Genomic DNA, 18,953 nt, shown 5'->3' on the forward strand with positions numbered 1-18,953 from the left:
TGTTAACCCTAGAAATGGTTGTGTGTGAAAATCCCAGTAACTGAGCAGATTGTGAAATACTCGGACCGGCCCGTTTGGCACCAACAACCATGCCACGCTCAAAACTGCTTAAATCACCTATCTTTCCCATTCTTACATTCAGTTTGGAATTCAGGAGATTGTCTTGACCAGAACCACACCCCTAAATGCATTGAAGCAACTGCCATGTGATTGGTTGATTAGATAATTGCATTAATGATAAATTGAACAGGTGTTACTAATAATCCTTTAGGTGAGTGTACAATAATCATTTTACAAACGATGTTGTTCTTTCAATTCATCAAAAAAAAAAAAAAAAACCTGAAAAGAAAAATTCTCAACTCTTTACAACATTAATAATAATAATAATAATAATAATAATAATAAAAATAGTAGAAAATCTGAATATTAGAAGGATTTCTGAAGGATCATGTAACTGGAGTAATTATGCTAAACAAATTCTGCTTTGAAAGTCAGCTTTGATTGTTCTAAATAAACTGTTTAACTTCACTTGCAAGTGAATCTCAAGTTATTTTTTGGGATAAATATATTCTAAATAAAATACAAACATAAAAATATATACATTTATTTTGTCCTCACATTCTTTCAGGTAACTCTTCCTTCTCAGTCACACACCTGACTGAAAGGCTCATTATGCAACTTATTATGCAGACCATTGTCTTCTCAGGTGTAAATCACACTAATATTCATGGTCAATCATGGCTACTCGTATATGCCCTTTAGAAACAAAAGTGTCTTAGAAAATGTAAATCAATCTATCGTTTGACAGTCTTGTTAACAAATGTTTTGTATGTTTTTTATGGCCTTATTTCAGTAACTTCAAAGTTTTAGTTTTTTTTTTCTAACTACGCATAAACATTGTTTTCTCAAAACAACAACAACAACAACAACAACAACAACAACCATGTACTTACATGCTATTTACATATTATTGTAGCCCAGTTTGTGCTAGGGCTGTGTCTGTGCAAGAATCTGGCAATACAATACGTATCACGATACAGGGGTTATAATACGATATATAGCTATACTGTAAGCAAGGCGATACATTGGGATATTTCTTATTTTAGAAATAGGATATATTTTTTACAGGATGTGTTATTGGGAACAGACCTCTATATGCAAACCTTAGCAATAAATAATGAAATAACAATTGTTTAACCAGAACACACTGGGATCTGCATTTGCAATAATCAGTCCCTGTATACATTATTGTTATTGAAATACATTTTGTGCAGTATAAGTAAATTGGGTTAAAACTCAAGTGCTTGTAGGATTCTTTAGTTAAATGTATATGTATACAATTTATTTTATATAAAGACCATATATATATTTAGACCCTGCTTTAAGGGTTCACAGTTTAAGTTTACAGTTGTGACAATGTCATTTTGATCTTAACAAAAAATTACATCTGCTTAATAACAATGAAAAATAATGTTCTTTCAGGATTCCTAAAGCAAACAAAACCATTGTAAAACAATAAAATAAATACAGATGTTGAACATTCTCAGAACTTTTCAACTTGGATTTCATAGGTTTTTTCACTTTGTATTTATGTTCCGCGTGGAATTTCAGAGACCGCAAAGCGAGCACTGCCCAACTACACAAAACGCCCCCCACCACGAGAGAAAGCTATATTAACTATATTAACACTAGTGGTGTGCCTTAATGCTAGTATTTCATGTCACTGTTTAAGTTCAGTGACTCAGTTTACAAGCTATTAAAATTCAGGTTATGGTCGGGTTAAGGTCACTATTCGGGTTTCTGAAACATTCGAGATAACCCGTTAACATGCGTGACCAGAGAGAGTTACACCTGTATAAATGGAATGTGTAATCAGTCGCCAATATCCCGATGTAAACGGCGACGCACGGTTAGCGTCTAGACGCAAGACGCAATATGCGTCATTTCCGATTATTTTTCCTGTATCCAAAGACTCAAAAGATCAAGATTCCTTGCGAATAGAACATGCGCAGAACACACATTTTGATGGGGATATGCCGAAACGCGTTTACAAGACCAAATATTTGGGTTAGAAAAGGGGTACCCCAGGTATAATATCCCGGTTTTTAAAAACCGGGATATGAGCATATCCGGGGTTTTGCCGGTGTTTACATGGCTGTGCGCGACCAGGTTATTGCTAATATCCCGGTTTTGAACGGGTTATTTGCTGCATGTAAACGTAGTCAGTGATGAAGATTGCTATCTAGCAGTCGGGAGACGAACTCAAAACTAAACAACTAGCATGAATCTTGTATGATTCTTTTTTTAAAAATACAGATATTCATTCCATTTTTGAGAATCGATACAGAATTACCAAACAAAATATTTTGATACGTGTATAAATATTTTCTAACACCCCTAGTTTGTACTAAATACAGTGTTTTCAGACTTTAGCCATGTATATGTTTATAAGCAACTGAAAAATCTTTTCCAGACCCCCAAAACCCCCTTAGACCTCAGAGGGTTAACCTCTGTTAATCTCACTGTAATCAGCACAAAATGGGCTATAATAATATGTTAAATGCATATATGTACAGTATTGTTCAAAATAATAGCAGTACAATGTGACTAACCAGAATAATCAAGGTTTTTAGTATATTTTTTATTGCTACGTGGCAAACAAGTTACCAGTAGGTTCAGTAGATTGTCAGAAAACAAACAAGACCCAGCATTCATGATATGCACGCTCTTAAGGCTGTGCAATTGGGCAATTAGTTGAAAGGGGTGTGTTCAAAAAATAGCAGTGTCTACCTTTGACTGTACAAACTCAAAACTATTTTGTACAAACATTTTTTTTTTCTGGGATTTAGCAATCCTGTGAATCACTAAACTAATATTTAGTTGTATGACCACAGTTTTTTAAAACTGCTTGACATCTGTGTGGCATGGAGTCAACCAACTTGTGGCACATCTCAGCTGTTATTCCACTCCATGATTCTTTAACAACATTCCACAATTCATTCACATTTCTTGGTTTTGCTTCAGAAACAGCATTTTTGATATCACCCCACAAGTTCTCAATTGGATTAAGGTCTGGAGATTGGGCTGGCCACTCCATAACATTAATTTTGTTGGTTTGGAACCAAGACTTTGCCCGTTTACTAGTGTGTTTTGGGTCATTGTCTTGTTGAAACAACCATTTCAAGGGCATGTCCTCTTCAGCATAGGGCAACATGACCTCTTCAAGTATTTTAACATATGCAAACTGATCCATGATCCCTGGTATGCGATAAATAGGCCCAACACCATAGTAGGAGAAACATGCCCATATCATGATGCTTGCACCTCCATGCTTCACTGTCTTCACTGTGTACTGTGGCTTGAATTCAGAGTTTGGGGGTCGTCTCACAAACTGCCTGTGGCCCTTGGACCCAAAAAGAACAATTTTACTCTCATCAGTCCACAAAATGTTCCTCCATTTCTCTTTAGGCCAGTTGATGTGTTCTTTGGCAAATTGTAACCTCTTCTGCACATGCCTTTTTTTTAACAGAGGGACTTTGCGGGGGATTCTTGAAAATAGATTAGCTTCACACAGACATCTTCTAACTGTCACAGTACTTACAGGTAACTCCAGACTGTCTTTGATCATCCTGGAGGTGATCATTGGCTGAGCCTTTGCCATTCTGGTTATTCTTCTATCCATTTTGATGGTTGTCTTCCGTTTTCTTCCACGTCTCTCTGGTTTTGCTCTCCATTTTAAGGCATTGGAGATCATTTTAGCTGAACAGCCTATCATTTTTTGCACCTCTTTATAGGTTTTCCCCTCTCTAATCAACTTTTTAATCAAAGTACGCTGTTCTTCTGAACAATGCCTTGAACGACCCATTTTCCTCAGCTTTCAAATTCATGTTCAACAAGTGTTGGCTTCATCCTTAAATAGGGGCCACCTGATTCACACCTGTTTCTTCACAAAATTGATGACCTCAGTGATTGAATGCCACACTGCTATTTTTTTGAACACACCCCTTTCAACTAATTCAACTAATTGCCCAATTGCACAGCCTTAAGAGCGTGCATATCATGAATGCTGGGTCTTGTTTGTTTTCTGAGAATCTACTGAACCTACTGGTAACTTGTTTGCCACGTAGCAATAAAAAAATATACGAAAAACCTTGATTATTCTGGTTAGTCACATTGTACTGCTATTATTTTGAACAATACTGTACATGATTGTATTTTTGAAAAAAAAAATATTTTGCGTGGTTCGTGAAAAACTAAAAATGTTAAAACACTTGAAAAGGCCATAAAACACATAAAGAACAATGGTTCCCGGGATTTTTGAGAACTGGAGCTTGTAGCCTAGAATTTTTCTTTCTAAATTTTGTGAAAATCATCTTGTTTACTCACTCACAGAAAACAATATATTGATTAAAATTTTAGAAGACACTTTTTGTTGGTAAAAGTCATATGCGAGTAGGCGTCAACTATCATGAATATCATTGTGATTTACACCTGAGAAGACAAAGGCCTGCATAATGAGCTGCATAATGAGCCTCTCATTCAGCTGTGCCACTGTGAGTGAGGAGTTACAAGAAAGAATGTGAGAACAAAATAAAAGTATATAATTTTATGTTTGTAGTTTATTAAGAATATGTTTAATTATCCCACAACATAATTAAATATCCACTTGGGGGAGCAGTTAAACAGTTTATTAGAAACAATCAAAGCTGACTTTCAAACAAATTGTTTGGCATCATTAGAGAGAGAGAAGCTGCTGCGTGTGGACGCGCCACCATCTTATATCTTGTCTTGTTTCCTGGGGGGATCTAAATGAACTTGGAAGCCTGCACACCGATACGGGCGTCCTCAACACCCCTCAACTCGCACGTGTCAATGTTTACGAATAGATTAAATGACACGGGACAAATGTAATCTTGACAAACTATATATCATTATAAATATCTAACATCGATGACAGATCACTGTTAATCAACGGAAAGCTTATAAAGAATGTATTTGACATTAAGAATGAAAACGCAGTACATACCAGATTCGTCGTATTAACGAGTAATAAACACATACATAGCTGTACATAGCTCCCGGTTTAGTTAGGAAGGTAAGGGTCCACTGAATGGAATCTCATGGAGCACGTTTAGTCCAACGAAGCAATAGCATTGTAATATGGCTGATAATTCCTTTTTTTACATTTGAGTTCTTCAGAGACAGTATTGTCTGCAGTGTTGGGCAGTTACGCGTTATCAGCACTGTAACACAGTTACTTTTGACAGTAACTAATATTGTAACGCATTACTTTTTAAATAAATTAACTCTGTTAACGTTACCACATGGTGGATTGTCCGTTACTTTTTTAATTAATTAATTTTGGCTGAGGTGCAGCCTACAGCCTAACCTGTTTGCAGCAGCGACGCATTGTAGAATTGGTGGATGCCAACCACTGTAAACACGAAGACGCACTGTGGGCGTGTCTCCGTTTATTCAAGTATGTGCGGCAGTCATGGCGAGTAAAGGCGAGAGCAACACGAGTTTCTCAAATTGGACATATGCTCATTTTTTAACTTTAGTTGAACATAAAGACAAAAACCTTTTAGTCAAATGTGAGCTGTGTCTTTCTGGTTCGAATTCACAGAGCCCCGCACGTCTCCTGTAGGAGAAAAAAAAATCATTCCGTGGCAACGGTTTTGCAATCCGTCCTGTTAGTTCATGAACCGTACTCACAAATTCATAAACTGTTCCCTCGGTTTAACAAATTGTGCCCACAAATTTCCAAACCGTGGGCTCATATTTTGTAAACCGTACCCTTGGTTTTAGAATCTGTACCCACAAATTCATTATCCATGTGTACGCTTTCGCAATCCGTTTCCTCGGATTTGTAAACTGTACACACGGATGCATGCAGCAAGCTCTTACGTGTTTACATACTGTACAGTTTTAATGAATATTATTATGTGGAATAGGTTTACAGCAAAGAGTCTTAAGTAATTCTCTTTCAAGTGTAGTAAGAGGTGGAATACAACGATTTAATAAGAAAGATGTGCATCAAAATCTTAATTTCTTCTAATTTAATCTTTAATTTGTGATAATCTTAGCACTTGATTATTATTATAAAATAAACCTGGCATTGTGACTGACTGACTCTGGAGTAATTTGTTCCTCTTTTGTAAGTTGTTTTGGATAAAAGTTTATTATGCATAAACTGTATAATAACATATAATAATGATAAAAATAATAGTTATTTTTATTATGATTATTTTAATTTATAGGCTTAATCAATGAGTGCACTTAAGACAGTAAAAATGTTTGTCATAAAATAATTAATGGAATAACCTTTTACAGTTTTGGAAATGTTTGTGTACTGTTCTTTCTTAACATTAAGACTTATTTTGTTGAGCTCCAAACAGAGTTAGATGCATGCTTCACTGTTAATGTTATTATTAAATAATAAGGCCTATTATAACATTACATTCAGTTAGAAAAGAAATGACAACATAACCGGCACATTATTTGTTTTGTATTGCTTTTTTACTATTTTTCTTCTTCTTTTAGCTTTTATTTTAGGCTATAAAACACAGACGGTGGTGCCTTATCCTATTGGTGATAAATGTAAAATAAACGTTAAAAAGATGATCATTGTCTCATATGACACTATGAAAAAATAATGTTTATTAAACAGAAATTAATCTGCCGGTGGGGGCGGAGCCACAAAACCGTGAGTTTACAAATCCGAGGGATGGGATTGTGAAATCTGCGCACGGATAATGAATTCGTAGGTACGGATTCAATACTCTGAGCGCACGGATTGAAAATGTGTTTAACCGATGGAACGGTTTAAGAATTCTTAACCACGGTTTATAAACTAAGGGGACGGATTGCAATACCGTTGAAACGGATTGTATGTTTTTTCTCCTATAGGTGAAACATTGCTGAAAACATGCAGCCTGTCTCTACTGTGGAGTCGCCGGCTTTTCAGGCAGCTCGTTAGCATGATAACATAGATTTCATTTTTAAACAACATTTATATTTTTTTATGTTTTCTTTTTATTGTATATAATGTATAGTTGTCAATAATATATATATATATATATATATATATATATATATATATATATATATATATATATATATATATATATATATATATATTATAAATTATTATATTTTTTTGTGCCGAGTTTCTGGAAATTGATTCTGAATAATTCAGATTGCTTTCATTTATTTATTTCAAAATGTTTTGTGTTATGTTGTACATTGTTGATAGTTTTCATGCTTAAGCTGTGAAAGGAACATTGTTAAGGGCTCAACACAACAGCTTTTATGATGCAGAAGCCACTTTAGTTTTTGATTCTGAATATATTATTCAGGTGTTTTGTTATTTATTTCAGAAATCCTTGTGATATACAATATTCAGTTTGTGCTGGTCTGACTTAATCAAAATAGTGTATAAAAAATTACTTTCCGTTTAAGTCAGTTTTGTGTTTGTATAGACCATTATGCATAAAAGGGCATCAATGGGAACATTAAAGAATGTTCTTACTAAAAAGTTACTTTTAACAGTAATGCATTACTTTTTGGTGTAAGTAATCAACAAAGTAATTGAGTTACTTTTTGAATGAAGTAACTAGTAAACTGTAACTAGTTACTATTTCTTAGTAACTAGCACAACACTTATTCTCTATGTCTGTTATGGAATGACTTATGCTAAGAAACTGTGTCTTGGTAGTAAAACAAACAGCATGGTTTTGTAGCATACAGTGTCACAAACAGAATGAGACAATCCACAAAAAAAGTGAAAGATTGGCGAAAAAATATTTATTTGAATTCTGGCACTCTCTCGTGACGGCTCATGACCAGCGCTTTGACACACCTGTCAGTTGATGAACTTTAACTCGCCTTTTTCTTTATTTGTTTTATTTTTCAACAGTTTTCATATATGTGTGAGTGTGTTTTATGTTGAATATGCCTGTATCTGCATGATTACCATCTGTTTGAGTACAAATCAGCGCAAATCAGTTCGCTATTACTGTATAATCACAGCTATCACAGCTATAGATGAATGCTCTATGAATCTCTATGAATAGAGAGAGTGGTTTATTGACTTTATGGCGCAACTCTATGATTACCATCTTTATAACTGGCCATCATAGTCTCAAAAATATTTGCAGGAATCAAATTTTTCATGACATCATCTTCAGATTTGAAATAGAAACTCATGAGACTTTCAACTCATTACTTTTCTAGATTGCTCCATGGCTGATTTCATGTGTTTTTATATCAAATAAGAATAAAACAAAATTCAGTGTGGTAAAATAAATTTAAATGCACTTCAGTGTGCATAACTTTTAATAATTTTGAGCATTATCAAATCTGGTTAATAGAAAGTAAAGCCCAAAGGGTATTATTTGCAAAGACACCAAAATTATGTGTGTAACACACTGAAGTAAGAAACTGTTACAATTTTAAGTTAGGTAGGGCACTTTCAGCTGTGAAGTACATAATTGCGGGTTCTGGCTAACAGGTTAATTCCACTTAGTGTAAATAGCCGCTGCCGTAAATTCTTACCCTGTTTGACAGATCAATTGTAAAATAAGAAAAATGCACTTAAATTATTATTATTATTTTATATTTTTTTTGCCCATGAGACTATGGAAACAAATAGCCTATTAGTTCAATAACCTACATTCTGCCAGTTTTACCTGTGATATTATAACAGTCATAAGAATTAAACTTGTACTGAGTCTGAAGTATGCAGGCGTCTTTTCGAGAGCTGTTGCCATGGTGAATCGTTATATCGGAGCTTCATTGCTCATGGCTTTTCATAGTCATGGTGCATGCGCTAAACTCAGATTCAACCTACTCAGAGTTGACTGAACTTACGCAATTCAGCTGTTCTGAACCTGAAAACTCTGAGTTTCCTATCTCAGAGTAAGTCAACTCAGAGTTCAAGTTTTAACTCAGAGTTGGTTGAACCTTCTTATTGAAACGAGACCCTGGTCTCCAGATTTCTGCTCTGTTTTTTCCAATGTCCTTGTCTTTTGCAATTAATACTTGCTGCATTTGGAGCCTCTGCCTTTTTTGCCTCCTATATTACAGATAAAAGTTTGCATCACACAATCTTTAGTAAAGCCAGAGACTTTGGAGAAACAACAGAAGTGACAGTGGCTACATTTACATGCAACCAAATAATCTGTCTGTAATCGTATTAAAGGCTCAATCGGACTGAAAATCCTTTGGATTGAGCTCGATTTGAATGAAATTTCGATCGGATTGAAAGGAGTGGTTTATAATTTTTCTAATACGATTGAGAGAGAGCATGTAAATACTCGAATGGATTGAACGCAGAAACAGAAAGGACTGTGCATCTGCAATGACACAGAAATAGCGTTATGACATATGACGCGCGGAACGAACAGCTCTTCTTTTTAAATAAAGTGTTGTATAAATGTATATTATTTGGCATTTATGTAAAAAAATTCAGATTCATCAATTGGAATGAATTCAGTCCGACTGAACCAAATCTGTAAACAGAATTGACAGTTTAATAATGCAAGATCTTTTTAAAAATACACGCAGTAAGTTTTTTCCAGCACCAGAGCTAGAATATGTGACAAATAAAAGAGCTAGCAAGGAAAGATCTCTCATAACAATGAAAAATAATTACATCGACCAATGTTATGCATTTGAGCAGGAGTTTAATCACCTCCTCTAAAATATTTCAGCATGGAACAATAATAATAGCTCAATTAAAGTTGTATCTGCACAGTAAACAGAAATACCTGTCAATACTTCCATATGAGTCTAAGACAAATACAAAAAGACTGGAACACAGACTAAAAGAATGAATATAACCTCCACCAGGCACTGCAGCTCATCAGAGACGAGTCATTTTATAGCCTGACGGAACAATGCTTGATTTAAAATCAATAATACATTTAATAATACAACTGTTTTTTTTTACAGTTTTTTTGTTTCCTTCTAAAATCTCCAAACTGCACAACACAACACCCTGTGGGTAAAACTATAACCATCAAAGCCCATGAGCATGATCTGAAAGAACAGCTGAGTGTAGCTTTAGCCAGCATACAAATGTTCATCAAATAGGTTGCAAGATCTTTCTGACATTTTCTAAATATATAAATGCATTTTATGTCTTGCTGAGCAGCAATCCACCAAGCCCAAGAGCTCAGGCATAAAATCGCTCACCGTCATAAATTAAATTTGCCACTGGGGTGTTAAGAAATCTTGCAGTAAGGTTGTATTTCATATGCGTCTAAGTTTTGTTTCAAATATATATATATTTATTATAATATATATTTTATATAACTCCATAGCCTTTTTGTTTCCCCTTTCCCAACTGATATAACAATAAGTAAAATAGCAGAGACACAGAGAGTTTTGGTATGTTAAAATATGAAAGGCAAAACATATTTAATGACATCTTTCATGATATTGCAAATTAACTTGCCTCTAGTTAATTGTAATACCAAACATCACACATATTGACAAAAATCTTAGTCTCACACTGTTTAAAATTTAATCAATTATTAGTATTATTATTATTTGGCCTGTTATTTAATTGCTCCCAAGAATTAATTTTTTTTATGGGCTTTACTTTTTAATTGTTATGGGCTTTAATGATGCATTCATGTAACTGGAACATACACCATTAAAAAATTTGAAATCAGTGAGATTTTTTAGTTTATTTTTTAGTTTTACAATTACATAACAATACAATGCAATACAATATTTATTTATAAAGCACATTAAAAAAATGACCAAAGTGCTGTACAGATTAGAATAAAAACTTAGAAATAATAATAGATAAAACAAGTCTATCAAATTTAAAACACAACAATAGGCAGAGCAGTGACCACACTATGAATGTTGTGTTAAATGGTCATAAACAAATGCAGTGTTAAAATGTAAAACTAAATGAGACATAAATGAAATGGTTTCCACTAAAATATTAAGAAGTACAAGTTAGTTTCAGCTGTTTTTATAAGAGTACCAAATTCGCATGTCAGGATAATTTCTGAAGGATCATCTGACCCTGAATACTGTAATGGCTGCTGAGAATTTAGCATTTTTCTAAATATATTTAACAAATTTCCTGTTTTTACTGTATTTTTAATCAAATAAATGCAGCCTTGGTGAACAAAAGAGACTACTTTAAAGCATAAAAAATATTAATGACCCCAAATTTTTAGGGTGTGTTCATACTTGTCATGTTTGTCGAAAAAAACAAACTCTGTTTTAACTGCTTAATGCTGCCATCCGAACTCTGGGGCACACCAAACAATCGGACAGAGACCACTAAAAGGATGGGTCTCGGTCAACTTCCAAATGAACACTGGTGCGGTTCGAATTAAATATAAACGCAACATGGAGAAAATACTTTTAAAACAAACCAAAAACAGGATTTATTGGTGTGGTGCTTGCTATATTGGGCATCTGTGCCTCCCGCCTATAAAATGATTACATTAAACTACATGACTATGCAAACAGTTCATGCAGACCAATGACAAAAGGCCAAAATAAGAGGCAAATCAGTGCTCATTCATGAGAGACAATCACAAAGATTGAAGTTTCAAAGCAAGATGTGTTGCAGATGCCTGAGACATATTTAGCAGGTTATATATCTAATATATATCTGTCTTCAGTTTTGTTGTGTAAAATTATATTGGCAACAGCTGAGAGTTGTGAAAAGAACAGCAACCCAACAACTTTGAAAGTTGTGAAGTTGTGTAGGGGCAGCATTTGACCACTGAATTAAATTCATCATTTGAACACAACAGGTAGTTTAAAACCCTGATGAAAAGGGCTAAGTAAACTCAACTATTGAACAGGTGCAATACACTTGGTGTTGTGCAAACACAATCTGCTTGTTGTGTTTGACGTGACGTAAGGAAAACAGTTTCTGGGTCCAAGCCTCTACTCATTTCAGTTGAGAATACTCAGTGGGCATTTATGAAAGCTATATTGATATCACACATTTAAGCAAAGCTTTTCCTGGGTTGCACTAGTTCCTGGGCTCATGCTATAGCATCACAAACACTAATATTTTAATAATTCAGAAAAGATGAGTCACTCTTTGTTTGCTTTAAATGGCATGTAAAAATGGTGACATGTGACGACAGATAGTGTTGTTAAATTATTTAATTAATTCCTTTTGTATACATGCTGTATACTATGCAAGTTGGAACAAATGAGTGACCTTGTAAGGAGCTTTGCCTAAAAATGTGTGGGTGTCTATTCACATCATTGGTTTCCGATAATTCAGTGTGTGCTAGCTGTTAATGAGAAAAGCTAATATTGACATTACATAAGTAGACAGGCCTCTGTTGGGTTACATGAGTGGGCAGCTGTTCTGAGCGACTGGCCAATTATGACTTCCAGCCAATGAGCCACATCTGCAGGTAAGCTGCGAAACAAAATCACACACACAGCCAACACACAGTGCTTTGCTCAACAGTTCAATACATTTATCTTGCAAACATGTCTTACCTTTACATGGAACATTAAAATGTATTGTATAAATGTATATATATAAATAGCATTTAAAAACAGGAAAAATAGATGATGGCCATTTACAGGACTGGTCCTCGCTCACTTGGTGTTATCATCAGCAGTACTCTAAATAAATGTAAAAGGCTTTTTAATTTAGCTTACAGGCTGATGTTAAAAACCTGACCTTCTTGAAAAAACAAATCATTATTTTATTTAATAAACTGCAACTTAGCAGATATTGATCATGCATTTTATGTAACTAATATATATATATATATTATTATTTTTTATTTTATTTTTTGTGCAAAATAGTAGTTTTAATGGGCATGACTCATCTATAATTATAAATTAAAGTGAAGACGAAAATGTGCAAATACAGACTAGACCTACTTTTTGTCAACACAGCTTACATTGGACCTAAATAGTTTATAAGACTCTAAAGGTACACATCTACACATTAATGCATTATTGTCTAGAACAACCTATTAACAGGAAATTGTATCTGTTCGTTCAGTCATGCAAAGCTCTTCACTATGCTTGTATGAATTATTTGTGCTGGGTGATTTGATTCTGCTCTACTTCAGGATATAAACTAGCAGTAAAACCTTGACTGGGAGCCTGAACAAAACATGGTCTATATGTGACCTTTGGCTTTATCTGACCTGGCTATCCCACAGTTGTCAGCATTCACATTCAGTGATTCACTCATTAACATGGTCAAATTTTCTGGATGAATCAGTCGGTTCTAATGAATCGGTTGAATCTCAATGACTCACTCATTAAAATTATCTTGCTGTCACCTACTGGCGGTTTTAATTTCACATTTCGACTATTTTTCTATTTTCTAACTTTTTTCATGTTTTAAATAATTTCAAATATCAGTATTCAATGTTTTATGTTAAAAACAAAACATTAGTTCTATTTATACATTTGTGTCTGAAGTTTAAATGGATCCATGTCCCCTACACTCTGAGATAGGTTACATAAACTTTAAATACATGCAATTTCAGATGTAGATTCCAGAAATATTTTCTTATGTTGGAATACAAGACACTAGTACAGGAAGAAGTGCTTCTTTTCTTACCCAAAAATACAAAATGGAAGAAATAGTTAAAACTGAACACAATCTTGCTACTCAAGCTGTGTATGAACATTTTATATGTATATCCTTTAATCAGTGTTCAAAAAGGATAACGTTTTTGGTTATTATTTAAATTATTTAAATTATTTTTATAATTTGAAAATGATTTTCAAAATTGTTTTTGGACATTGCTCTATGTGTTAGGGATAGAATACTGGCATCTGTTAGTTTGTGTAAACACTTTAAAAATTATAATTAAAGAAAGGAAGTGCAATGACAACATATATCCAATAGAGGTCCATAAGGACTCATTTAATTTTCACTTCTTTTCTTTTAATTTTCATTTCAACTTCTCCTCACAACTTTATGATATATATTTTGTGAATATATATTTAAACATTCTGAAATACATAGACAAATCTGTATTTTGGTCAAAGTTAGAATTTGTTGTTGTCTGATATATTTGTTTGTCTGATTTTGCAAATTATTATACATAGATTTATAGTATAAAGCATGAATAAATATCTCATACACACACACACACACACACACACACAGAGAGAGAGAGAAGGACCTTTTACCTCTCTTTCTTTCTTTCTTTCTCTCTCTCTCTGTGCGTGCGTGTGTGTGAGAGAGTGTATGAGACAGAAAGTTCATTCCATTTTGTGTTTATGCTCTAGGACCAGACCTTGATTTAAATGTAATTATTTTTAGATTTATGCCAGTTATGTTTATTTTATTCGCCAATTTCTGTAAAAATGCTCTCTGTTGCAGTCACATACATTTGTGTGTGTGTGTGTGTGTGAGATTTTTTTGTCTTTTTTTTTTTTTTTTGCACCCTCCAAGCAACATCAATCAAACTGCAGTTGGGTTGTTTTGATTAAGTTATAATAACTTAAACAAGTATTTGATCATCATGTTACAACAGCAGTTATCAGGTCTTTTAGCGCCCTTTGCAGGCATTTGTATTCTATGTATTGTACATAAATTGTTTATTTTGTGTTACATTATGCATTTTATTGTAAAAAAATTCATAATGTGTTATGAATTATTCAATTGATATAATGTGCTGTGTTATTCAATTATTATTAATTATCCAATAATTATTGCCTCGTTGTTTTTATATAATGCATTTTATGGCTTTTTAAAAAGATTGTTGTTCGCTTAAGTCTGTTTTTATTACCACAAAAAATATCTGAACAATTCGTAAATTATTATTTAAAGCAATGTATCAAAGTATCAAAGCCATGGTTAATTTGTATTTACCATTGCTACAAGAACCATGTCTTCTTTTTTTCATAGTAAAATTATGGTTAATTTTCGAAAGGGAATATGTAAACTCAGAGAATATTAAGGCAGATGTGGCCGACATTAAAACACACTATTAACTTAATGTTATCAAAATCCAAGTTTAACAGGATTATAAAAGTACCTAAAAGTGATGCACGGGCCTCATCTTGGGATTTTTTTCTTTTCCTTATCTCGGTGCCGGACTACTGTTGTCTTTTCCCAGGCATAGTCGTCCATCAGTTATGATCATTTGCACTCAGCCGTCAGCCGCGTCAGAGACAGTTTATAAGAGACATGCCACTTCCTCAATTCTCCATTCAACTATGTAAGGAAAACCTGTAATTGCAATTCTGGTTGTATGCACCTCCACACCTCCTGCTGGAAAGCCAATCATCTGCTTTTAACAGTTAAGCCGGGAAACATTTAAGCCTATGATCTGGTTCCACAGACGCATGCGCACAGTTGAGGTTTTGCAACAGTGGAGATGATTTTGCAACAGTGAGTTGTGGTGTGTGCAAGATCAGATGGAATCCACATAGAAGAGGGTGATAACAACGCGAAGGCACCGAACTACCAGTTAAAGCATTTTATATCAATAAGTGTATAAACATTTGTGCTATAAATGATAATGGAATAGGATTGAGTAAGATGCAGGGATGTAACCAGGATGGAGGGTCTCCTAAAGTCCACGGTCATCTCCACTGTTTTGAGCGTGTTCAGCTCCAGGTTGTTAAGACTGCACCAGACAGCCAGCTGCTCAACCTCTTGTCTGTAAGCAAACTTGTCTCCATCATGGATGGGGCCGATTACTGTAGTGTCGTCTGTAAACTTCAGGAGCTTGACAGAGGGGTCTTTAGAGGTGCAGTCGTTGGTGTACAGGGAGAAGACCAGAGGAGAGAGAACACATCCCTGAGGAGCACCAGTGTTGGTGGAGCGGCTGTTTGACATGAATTCCCCCGTCTCACTAACTGTTGCCTATCTGTCAGAAAGCTGGGTCAGTTTGGTCTGGAGGGCTGTTGGGATGATGGTGTTGAAAGCTGAACTAAAGTCCACAAACAGGATCCTCACATAAGTCCCTGTTTTATCCAGATGTTGCAGGATGAAGTGCAATCCCATGTTGATTGCATCTTTCACGGACCTGTTTGCTCGGTAAGCAAACTGCAGGGGGTCCAGTAAGGGTCCAGTGATGTCCTTCAGATAAGCCAGAACCAGTTTTTCAAACAACTTCATGACGACAGATGTTAGAACCACAGGTCTGTAGTTGTTAAGTCCTGTTATCTTGGGTTATATTGAAACATTGGTGGACAGGCATTTTCAGGTCTCTCCAGAGATGATCAATTGGGTTTAAGTCAGGGCTCTGGCTGGGCAATTCAAGAACAGTCACAGAGTTGTCATGAAGCCACTCCTTCGTTATTTTAGCTGTGTGCTAAAAAGCATTATCTTGTTGGAAGGTGAACCATTCGACCCAGTCTGAGGTCCTGAGCAATCTGGAGAGGGTTTTCATCCAGGATATCTCTGTATTTGACCACATTCACCTTCCCCTTTGATTGCAACCAGTCGTCCTGTCCCTGCAGCTGAAAAACACCCCCAAATGATGCTGCCACCACCATGCTTCACTGTTGCGTGTGTATTGGACAGGTGATGAGCAGTGCCTGGTTTTCTCCACACATACCGCTTAGAATTAAGGCTGAAAAGTTCTATCTTGGTCTCATCAGAACAGAGTCCATCAGATGTTTTTTTTATCAAGCTCCATGTAGCCATGACTGGTGAAGGGCTGCATTGATGATTGACTTTCTACAACTTCCCTAATCAAGTCCAATAAGTATAATCAAACATAGCCAGACTCAAATGAAGGTTTAGAACCATCTCAAGGATGATCAGAAGAAATGGACAGCACCTGAGTTAAATATATGAGTGTCACAGCAAAGGGTCTGAATACTTAGGACCACGTGATATTTCAGTTTTACTTTTTTAATAAATCTGCAAAAATGTCAACAATTCTGTGTTTTTCTGTCAATATGGGGTGCTGCGTGTATATTAATTAGGGGGAAAAAAATACTTAAATGATTTTAACAAATGACTGCAATATAACAAAGAGTGAAAAATGTAAGGGGGTCTGAATACTTTCCGTACCCACTGTATGACTTGATATCTTATTATATTGAGAAACTTTCTCGTAATAATGACTTAACATCTCGTATTAATGAGAAACTTTCCTGAAATAATAAGAAACTTTATTGAAATGGAGAGAAACCTTCTAAAAATAACGACACGCTTTCACTAAATAACGATAAATCTTTCTCATAATAATAAGACACTTTCTTGAAATAATGTTACAATTGGGACGGGTCCGACAGCCGTGGGAATGGAGCCAGCCCAGTGGAGTAAATGATAATGAGAGACACTTGCACCACTCCCTTGGAGGAGCTCCAGAAGGATAAAAGGAGGAGTAATTACAGTGAAGGATGAGAGAGGAACAGGCCTGGACTTCATGTTGTTGTTTTATATGGCAGTTGTCTGTGAGAGGCTGCCGCTTTGTTACTTTCATTTTTTGTTTATTTATTAAAGTTTTATATTTAAATGTGTGCCTGTTCCTGCCTCCTTCTTCCCATTCTGTGAACTTTGTTACATTGGTGCCGAAACCCAGGAGAAAGGAGGGACACTCTGTCAGAGAGCTCTCCTTGCTGAGGGGGATCACGGTGCTGAGGAGATCAGGCATGAGGAAGAAGCAGAGACCGGCAGTGGCTGCCCGAGACAGTGATGCTGGAGCGATGGAAGATAAGGTGGGATGGAGAGCTCGCTGTCGCACTCCTGGGTCGAGGAGGGGTAGCTGCCATCCAAGCGGGAGCATAGTAGTTAGTGCCGTTCGCCAGGAATCTGAAGCCTGTTGCCGTCCACCATGTTTGGGAGGAGAAAGGAATGGGGGACAAGCTGCTGGCTGCTCTCAACCAGAGGTGCCATCACTGTCTGCCAGGAGGTGGAGGAGCATCAAGCTGTTCACCAAAGCCAAGAGCTGTCGGAATGGACTGAGGTCGGTAGAGTGAATGATAATGAGGGAAAACTGCACCACTTACCGGAAACTCCCATTATGCACTTGCACTATAGTCTAGGTGCTTCTCTATACATTCTCTATATTGAACAGTGGATGTCACCCTTGATGTATACATCCGCTCATACCATTGCTGTGTAATGCAAGAGCACAGCCCAGTCATGAAAACAGTTGCTTTTTGTCAAGTCTGTGATCGACAAAGTTCAGTTTATAATATCATTAAATAACAGTAGTGATAAATTCTCAGTATTTCTTCCATACTCTTCTATGAGCATGAGAAGGTGTGTTACAGAAACAGAAAGTGGTCAAATTAAGTCACCTTTATTCATATAGCGCTTTATACAATACTGATTGTGTCAAAGCATCTTTACTGTGTTAAATAGGAAAATAGATTGTCAAGAAGGGAATAACAGAGTTATTATTATTATTATTATTAATATTATTTTATTTATTTTTTAAACTAAAGTCAATTCATTGATGATTCAGTGATGTCATCATCCAGTTTAGTCTGTGCAATTAGTCAAGCATCCCCAACTAAGCAAGCCAAAGGTGACAGTGGCAAGGAACCAAAACTCCATCGGTGACAGAAAAAAATAAAAAAATAAATTAACAACAACATTGGGAGTGGAAGTTCTCCTCTGGCCAGATGAAACCAGCATTCTAGCCTACAACGCAGGTGCAAAGGACTTGGGACTCTGGTTCCCGTGGTCTTGTGCTGATGGCTGTCGAGGTGATGAGGTCTTTATAGGGGATCTGTCTCTTGAGCGCATCTACAGTAGCTGACATGTTCTCCGCTGACATCCAGGGCAGTAGAGGTTGTCTCTAGGTGCTCATCCACCTTCTGATCTGGATGCAGACTAAGATTATCGTAGATGTCATTCTTCTTATGATGTAGCGAGTACATTGGGTGCTACGGGAAGTGTTCCCGGCAGTTCCATCTGGCCTAATTAATTCAGCCTAACAATCCTTTAATAGATTTGAATGAAAGAAATACGATTTAATCTAGATTTTAACTAACGGAGTGTGTCTGCC

The 18,953-nt window shown here is 35.7% G+C and overlaps 1 protein-coding gene across 1 annotated transcript in view; it reads right to left on the minus strand.

Moving 5' to 3' along the window:
- LOC128025636 (uncharacterized) overlaps positions 1 to 17,591 on the minus strand; it is a 37,480-nt gene extending 19,889 nt beyond the window's left edge. Inside the window, exons 1-2 of the mRNA XM_052612130.1 lie at positions 17,502 to 17,591; positions 16,330 to 16,440 (exon numbers count right to left, since the gene is read on the minus strand). Of these exons, the coding sequence (XP_052468090.1) occupies positions 16,330 to 16,440; positions 17,502 to 17,591 (201 nt within the window). The remainder of the gene's footprint in view (positions 1 to 16,329; positions 16,441 to 17,501) is intronic.
- Positions 17,592 to 18,953: the final 1,362 nt, after the last annotated feature.

The sequence above is a fragment of the Carassius gibelio genome, chromosome A12 (genome assembly GCF_023724105.1).
Source record: "Carassius gibelio isolate Cgi1373 ecotype wild population from Czech Republic chromosome A12, carGib1.2-hapl.c, whole genome shotgun sequence".
NCBI classification, from domain to species: Eukaryota; Metazoa; Chordata; class Actinopteri; order Cypriniformes; family Cyprinidae; genus Carassius; species Carassius gibelio.